Source organism: Chiloscyllium plagiosum, unplaced genomic scaffold (genome assembly GCF_004010195.1).
Source record: "Chiloscyllium plagiosum isolate BGI_BamShark_2017 unplaced genomic scaffold, ASM401019v2 scaf_2334, whole genome shotgun sequence".
Classification (NCBI taxonomy): Eukaryota; Metazoa; Chordata; class Chondrichthyes; order Orectolobiformes; family Hemiscylliidae; genus Chiloscyllium; species Chiloscyllium plagiosum.
The window spans coordinates 8,487-17,106 of NW_025213850.1; the positions used below are offsets into that span (position 1 = coordinate 8,487).

The following is an 8,620-nucleotide window of genomic DNA, read 5'->3' on the forward strand; positions in this document are numbered from 1 at the left end:
AAGGAGGAGGAAAAATCGACGTTTCAGGCAAAAGCCCTTCATCAGGAATCACACTAAACCAGCACAACCCTCATCTTGACTCTGATTCCAGCATCTGCAGTCCTCACTTGCGCCCTTTCTAATGTGATACCCTAGCCTCCACACAGAGCTATTCTTGTCTTTACTTACAGAGAGGAGGATTTACTCAGTTCTCTCATGTCACAAATTCACATCAGAAAGACACAGATATGCAAGTGAGGATTTGGTGAAACACTACTGCATAATGCCAGAGATAAGCAGTTAAACAAACAATATCGAAGGACTAAAATTGTGTGGCTTGTGAATTCATCATTTCCTTCACAGTATGGGACAGTGTTCAGGACCAAAACAGCAATGTGAAAGCCTCAAGCTCTGCAAAGGAAAACATGATGTGTTGAGCAAGTTTTATCCAACAGACCAGTGGGATTTGCTCCAGTCATTATGTTCAGCAGCAGCACTTCTTTCACCTCTACTGTTCACGAAAACCCCAAGACACACTAACATTGCTGGAAATTACTCAGGTAAATTTCCTCACACAGAGGCGATGCAAAAGAGTTAATGTCACTGATCTAGGAATCCAGAACAAAAGGCTAATATCATGGCAATACGGGTTGAAATCCTGCCAGCACAAATGGGGAAATCTGAATTCAATAGAAATCTGGAATAAAAAGCTGAGTCAATGATGACCATATAACCACTGTCAATTCTTACAAAATCCCATTTGGTTCATTAACGTCTTTTAGACAAGGAAATCTGCAATCCTTACTCAGAACCACAGCAGTGCGGCTGACTCTTAACCCTCCTCCAGCCTAGCCACATGTCATGAATAGATGGGAATAAATAGTTTGTTCCATGCCTTCGCAGAAGCAGCTGGAGAAAATCACATGGATAGTTATCGTTTCACATCCTCTTCTCAGGAGGATTGCAATTTTCTATGTGGTATTATCAGCTTAAGCGGGGTGGCCATTTCACCCAAAGTGCATCTTCAGCCTGGCCAATTTTCTCAAAGGAAGATTGCCACTTTTATGAGCAGGCTCCTCCGCCTCCATTACAGAGGAGAAGAGCTGAAGAAACTGGCCTCACACAAGCATTGACTGACATCAGCTGCGTCGGCTGAGCAAAGAGTGACATTTTATTGTGAAAACAAAATATGGCAATGTTGTGCAAGCGATTATAACATTTCTGACTGCAATGTTAATACTCCTCCCTTCTTTCTACAATAGCACCATACCAATATCCTTTAACACCCAATGTTGATAAGCCACAACATGCTGAAAAACAGGTCATGTAACACATGGGCACATTTTGAATGCAACCATAACACACTCACCCAAATTAGGTGCATGTGTGTTATGGGGAATGCAGTGACATAGCGGTAATTGTCACTAGACTAGTGATCCAGCCACACAAGCCAATACTCTGGAAAGAGAGGTTCAAATCTCAAAGTTTAAACAGAATTAATTTTTAAAAAGTTTGGATGGTAGATCATTTTCAGTAATGGCATTCATGAAACCCATCTGGTCTACATGCTATTCAAGACCCACAACAACAGCACGGACTCCTAACAGTTTGCTAAAGTAATTAGGAATGGGGAATAATTGTTGGCTTCGCCAGCAATGCTCACATCCCATTGATGAATAAAAGAAAAATTATGCACATAGCAGATAATATCAGAAAGAGACCCTGCCAAGGGTAGAATCACAGAATTCCATTGGAAACATGCCACTCAGCACATTAAGTATCACCGACCCTCGAATGAGCATCTCACGCCGACCCACACTCCCTTACCTTATCCCTGTAACTCCACATTTCCCATGGTTAACACCTAGCCTGCACATCCCTAGACACTAGGCAATTTCCCAGGGCCAATCTACCTAACCTGCACATCTTTGACTGTGGGAGGAAACTGGAGCACCTGGGAGGAAACACAGACAGACACGGGGAGAATGTGCAAACTCCATACAGTCAGTCACCCATGACTGGATTCGAACCCAGGTCCCTGGCACTATGAGGCTGCAGTGCTAATTACGGAGCCAAAGATACAAGAATTCTACAGGGTGACCAGTTTACCAACTTCCAGAATGTTTTGTACCAATTTGTTTGAGTTAACGTGAGACACTAACACATCTGGATTTGGGAAATCTCATCTGAGATATTCAAGTCTGATGGTTAAAGCATTGTAAACTGACTGAATGAAAACTCAAAGTTGGAAAATGCTGCATTTTTGCAAAATTTGTCTGAAGGTCTGGAAACTCGGCTCAGAATATTTAAATGCAGGCAGAAAACTAGTGCTAAACATTCCTCAATTTATTGCCAGTGAATGCCAATGGAAGTATAAAATTGATTTTCTCAACTTTATATACATGCCAATTTCAGTAAAAATTAACTGAAGTAAAAAGATATACCCCCGGCGATTAATGCTGCAAATGCCATGCTAAGTAGCTATATTGAGCTCCAATTTGCATTGATATCACTGAGAAACATCCTCCCACAGCTAATCAACAGGCTTACCTTTTTGTGAGGAATTAATTTTCGAGTTCTGTTCCTCTGCACCGGATTTGCTATAATGAAATAAAAACGGTTATGAAGGCAGAGCATCTTTCACTGTTCTTGCACGTAGTAATTCATTATCCCGACTACAGCAATGCAGATATTGTGCACACTAAAAATCTGAAATACAACCCAAACACTCAGTAGATGAGGGAGCATTTACAGCGTTAACACTTCAGATCAATGGCCTGTTCTGATCCAAGGTCATCAAGCAGAAATGTGAACCCTGTTCTTCATCCCGCAGGTACTCAGGCCTCAGTAATGCCCAATATATTCTCTCTCTTAAAAGATTTCGCCTCACATCTTGTGTAATGATTACATTGTTGAGATAAACAAGCATGGGGACGTTACCACACAACTTGATGGCACGGTGGTTAGCAGTGCTGCCTCACAGCATCAAGGACACAGGTTCGATTCCACCCTCAGGTAACTGTGAGATCTCCTTCCAAATGTTCCCATGTCAGCGTGGGTTTCCTCCAGGTGCTCTGAGTTCCTCCCACAGTTCAAAGATGTGTAGGTTAGGGTGGATTGGCCATGCTAAATTACCCATAGTGTTCAGGGATGCGCAGGTTAGGGTGGATTGGGCATGCTAAATTACCCATAGTGTTCAGGGATGTGCAGGTTAGGGTGGATTGGCCATGCTAAATTACCCAAAGTGTTCAGGGAGTGAGTGTGGACTTGATTCCCACTCCATAGGGTATCTATGAATAATGTCAAAGAATACCAACTACACATCAAGTACAGTGATTGTCTGGAGGGAAATCAATGGCCCTGGAAAACCATGCCAATCTCACCATTACATCAGTGCTGTTTGAGTCATTGCGGAATACTCAAAACACTTAACAGATGCAATGAAAATTTCAAATGCCCTGCAAAGATATCAGCTCAAGCCATATGCCAGTGTTGGCATTGATGTTATTAATTGGCGACAAGATTTCCGTAAACTTCAGCAGCCAATGTAAATTACCTTTTACAACTGTGACAGCTGCAAAATTTACCTATTCATCTTACATTCAATATCTGCAAACAGATCATGAATGGATGGAGTTGGCAGACAGTCCAGATCGAGAGGACAAGAACAGGCTCACTTTTGTTTCAAACATAGCCTAAGTACAGTGATTCCCAAAGTACTGCATGAGGCAAACCCATCTTCACTCCAACAGGCAGCACCAACAAACCAATATCAAATGTTTTCTCTAAAAATATCAATATTGGTTGATTGCCAAAGTTTGGCAATCTGAAAACCAGATATTATTGTCAAGGATGACCTGTCTGCTGGTCCCAGAAGACTAAGCATGGGGGAAGGTTAAAAAAAAAAGGACAAGCAGGATGCACTGTCTACGGACTGAATCAGAATCTATTGCAATGCTTTAACATCTGTATTACCCCTTCCCAAAGTCTTCCCCTATCTCCAGGCACAAAGCTGCCTGTTCCATCAGTAAACAATCCAAAATCTAGGAAAATCCAAAATTCGGCATAGTCTGACAGTCATAATTGACTCAAGTTAACTTGATTTCTCAGTCTATAAGGGCTGCAGAACTGCAGAGTATTTCCGGACTTTTCTGCCTTTAACCAGTTTAAGAACATAAGAACTAGGAAATAGGAGGAGGCCATTCAGCCCCTCAAGCCTCCATTTAATACGATCTTGGCTGATTTCATCTTGGTGTCATCACCACTGCCCACGCTCCATAATCTTTTGACCCATTTTACTAATTAAAAACTCTCTCTCTCTCTCTCTCTCCTCAAATGTAGTGTGCCCAGCCATCCACTGCACAACAGGGTCATGAATGCCCCAGATTCTCTCATTCTAGATGACCACGCCAGGGGGAAACACCCCCACTATGTCTGTTTTGTCAATCCCCTTTAGCATCTTATAATCCTGTAATTAGATCTCCTCTAAAGTCCTTCTAAACTCTCAAGTATTGGGCTAAACTCTTCAATCTCAGCCGGTCTGTTTGCCCTGCTTGTAGCTACTTCTGCCAGGAGGTCTGTTGCCAGGGTCACTTGCCCTTGTGCCATCTGTAGTAGCTACCTGCAACTGCTCGGTTACATCCAACTACACCCAGGTTGACTTCCCTTCATGATGCCTTCCACTCTGCCCTCCAGAAGACAGCTCTTTTAGCTTTTCAGTTTTGATCACATGGTCAGAATACTGACATTCTCTTCTGAAGGATGTAATCTTTTTGAGTGTTCTTTATGGCCTTCAAGTTAAATTGTTTTAGGGTCTGTACATGGACGTTTGTTTATGCATAATTGTGCAGTATCCACAGTATTTTAATCTTGTAAAGTGATAAGGAATAAGTATCACTTTGGTGACATTAATTGCATAGGAAACATGATAGAGTTTTCATTTTTGCTACATCTTTGGCAGAGTCAAAGTCTTCCAACCATCCACAAGGTGTCTGATTATTTACTGAATTAAACCCAAAATGTTACTCCTTCAATAACCTGAATGATACAGGTCCTTCCCCAGATGCCCAATCTTTGTAGGTGAATCGAAACAGAATATTCAATCATAAAGGACAATTAAAACCCCAAACAATGCATTCAACAACTAAAATGTGAAGGACAGAAGACCCAGACCACATCACCAATACATGAGTAAAGATCTATAATTTAATTATAATTATCATTTTTATTCATAGCATACCAAGGTTTCAGCCTAGATTTCAAGAGTTAACCCAAGTTGATATACCAGTCTGGTACTAAGGTGGTTCCACATTATCTCATAAGTTTTTAACCTGAAGCATAATGTGCCTTTTGAGAGGAGCACAGGTAGTTCCAAAACAAACAGGGGAACTCTCCAACATTCTGCCCATCATTCAGTCCTTAACCGACATCTAAAACTCATGCCTTGTTCTGCTTTCAGAAGGGTTTTGCTAAAATGGCTAGAAGTCCAGCAAACATGTCACTCCAATGCACTTGGGGACCTTGCCGCCTTCATGACTCCACATTGAGTTCAATAATGTTAGGGTCTCGCACCTTCTTCCATGCCTTTCTCACCACCCTACCCAACCCACATACAGCAGGCCCTGTCAGCACGTGGACTGCTACCGCAACCAAACCATTGTCAGCTACTAATGGACATTCACGCGTTCCTTTGTCTGCCCAACTGTTCTCTGTCTCTCTGGGCTCCATCTCCACCTGTTTATACCTTCCCCATTCCCCAACCCACTTTCATCATATATTCCAACATTTTCCCAGTGACAATCAGTTCTGAAGGTGGCTCACTGGGCCCGAAACATTGACCGTGCTTTCCCTGCACAGATGCTGCCAGACCTGCTGAGTTTTCCCAGCAATTTCTGCTTTTGGTTTGGCTTTGTTATCACAGTCTGCTATTACAAACAACCCATTGTAAGGCCCTAATTGTCCCCATCAGCAGCAATTCATTCTCCCAGGCTGACTGTTATCCACTCCTTTGTCTGTCCAATTGCTCTTCTCTCTCTTCGGGCAGTACCTCCACCTATCATTTACTCCTTAACCCCTTCACCCCCACCCAATCTTCTGCGTTAAAAATAACATTTTCCTAGCTACCATCAGCTCGAGGGGTCACTGAACCCAAAACGTTAACTCTGGTTTTTATCTACAGATGCTGCTAGACCTGAGACTTGACGGCAATTTCTGCTTTTTAGATTTCCAATCTGTGGTGCTTTTGTCACTCCAGTCAATGTACTATCTACCACCAATATGCAGAACTGTCCTCCATATTACTGCTTAGGGAGCTGCATGACACCATCAATTAAGATGTGCCTTACAAAAACACACCATCCCATTTAAAATCTAAATAAAAGTTTATACATTCCATATCCAGCATAATGATTGCACAATCAGATCAGCCGTGGACTTATTAATGGCGGGGAAGGCTCAAGGGGGCAAACAGTTTATTCCTGCTCCCAATTTATACATAAAGCACCCACATTAAGAGTTCATTATACACTGATCAATGCAGATCTCTCCATGGACAGACAACCCAAACAGTTAGCAATTCACCGTTTTTTCTAACAACTGCGTAATTTAGCACATCCATTTTTTATACATATGTATCATGAATGGATGTTTAGAGATGTTAAAGTGTGTGTGCTCAGTCAATGCAAATATTCAAAACAGGGTTGATAAGATGTAGCATAATCAGAGACTTAGGGAATGGTGATACAGTGATGTAGTTGCGTTTGTGCAACTGATAAGAATCAGACTTCACTGTACTGAGTCAGTGAGTAAACTCAAATGTTCACTTGTATTGCTTAATTCCTTATCAACAGCAGAATGCCAACCGCTCCTGATGGTTGCGTGAGTGCTGTATTTTATTGCCAACTCTAATGACAGCTTCAATACATGGTGTGTCCCTCTCATTGGGGTGCCCAACTGGTACAGATACAGGCCCACTGCATCCACAACTGGCTTTGATCCCACACCGTTGGCATCATTCTGACCTTATGCTAGCCAGCTCTCTAACTTTTCTCTTGTCACTTAGCATCAACTTGAGATTATTAGTTTAACAAGTTTACACATGCATATGGAATCTCGCAGCAGGTCAGTAGGTAAAGGTCAGCTACAGAAAAAGTATAAGTCTGAGATGCTGGTCCATACGAAGTGAAAGCAAAATGTTGCCACTGTTCCAATTATTACAAATCTCGAAATAGTTTACATAGCTTAAAAGTCAATATAAATGGCCTCTCACTCCTAGGGAGAGCTTGAATCTATGTCTAAAAGTTGGGCGTGATGGGGGGGGGGGGTGTGAACGAAGGTGCATGCTGGAAAATAAGTATACAGACGAAGGAAGGAATGGGGGAGTGCTTCAATTAAGTACAAGGGAGTTGGGAAGCCCCTCACCTGTGCCCATTCGGGGGAGGGGATCTGCTAAGCCCCTTACCCTCACCCCTGCAGGTGAGAGCAGGAAGCCCCTTACCCATGCAGGTGACAGCCCCTTACACACAGCCTGTGCGGGTCAGTGTGGGAAGACCCTTACCCCTGCAGGTGACAGCGGGAAGCCCTTTATGTACAGCCCCATGCCCCTGCGGGTCAGGGCGGGGAGCCCCTCGCCCCCGCGGGTCAGGGCGGGGAGCCCCTCGCACCCCGCCCCTGCGGGTTAGGGCGGGGAGCCCCTCGCCCCTGCGGGTCAGGGTGGGGAGCCCCTTACCCCAGGTCCCTGCAGGTCAGGGCGGAAAGCCCCTTATCCCCACCCCTGTGCGTGTGTGCGGGATGGCAACTACCCCCGCCACTGCGGGTGTGCGGGAAGCCCCTCGCCCATGCAGGTCAGTGCGGGAAGCTCCTTACCCCCTGCCCCTGCAGATGTGTGCAGGAAGCCCCCGCAGGTTTGTGCAGAAAGCCACCTACCCCGCCCCCGCGTGTCAGGGCGGGGAGCCCCTAACACCCGCCCCTGCGGGTCAGTGCAGGAAGCCCCCTACACCCACCCCTGCGGGTCAGTGCGGGAAGCCCATTACCCCCTGCCCCTGCGGGTGTGTGTGAAGGAAGCCCCCGCAGGTACGTGCAGGAAACCCCCTACCCCCGCCCCAGCGGGTCAGGGCGGGGAGCCCCTTTCCTCGCCGCCTGCGGGGTCAGTGCGGGAAGCCCCTTACCCCCCGGGGGTCAGTGCGGGAAGCCCCTTACCCCCCGGGGGTCAGTGCGGGAAGCCCCTTACCCCCCGGGGGTCAGTGCGGGAAGACCCTTAACCCCAGCACTTGCGGCTGTGCACAGGAAGTTCCTTACCCCCAGCCCCTGCGGGTGTGCGCGGGAAGCCCCTTACCCCCAGCCCCTGCGGGTGTGAGCAGTAAGCCCCTTACCCCCACCCCTGCGGGTGTGGGCGGGAAGCCCCTTAACCCCAGACCTTGCGGGTGTGTGCGGGAAGCCCCTTACCCCCAGCCCCTGCGAGTGTGCGCAGGGAGCCCCTTACCCCCCGCCCCTGTGGGTCAGTGCGGGAAGCCCCTTACCCCAGCCCCTGCGAGTGTGTGCAAGGAGCCCCTTACCCCCTGCCCCTGCGAGTCAGTGCGGGAAGCCCCTTACCCCCAGCCCCGGCAGGTGTGGGCGGGAAGCGCCCTACCCCCAGCCCCGGCAG

At 46.2% G+C, this 8,620-nt stretch overlaps 1 protein-coding gene across 1 annotated transcript in view; it reads right to left on the reverse strand.

Moving 5' to 3' along the window:
- Positions 1-2,529: 2,529 nt before the first annotated feature.
- LOC122547730 (zinc finger protein 653-like) overlaps positions 2,530-8,620 on the reverse strand; it is a gene marked incomplete at its 3' end in the record, with an annotated part of 11,323 nt that continues 5,232 nt past the window's right edge. Inside the window, exon 2 of the mRNA XM_043686316.1 lies at positions 2,530-2,579. Coding sequence (XP_043542251.1) covers positions 2,530-2,579 — 50 coding nt within the window. The remainder of the gene's footprint in view (positions 2,580-8,620) is intronic.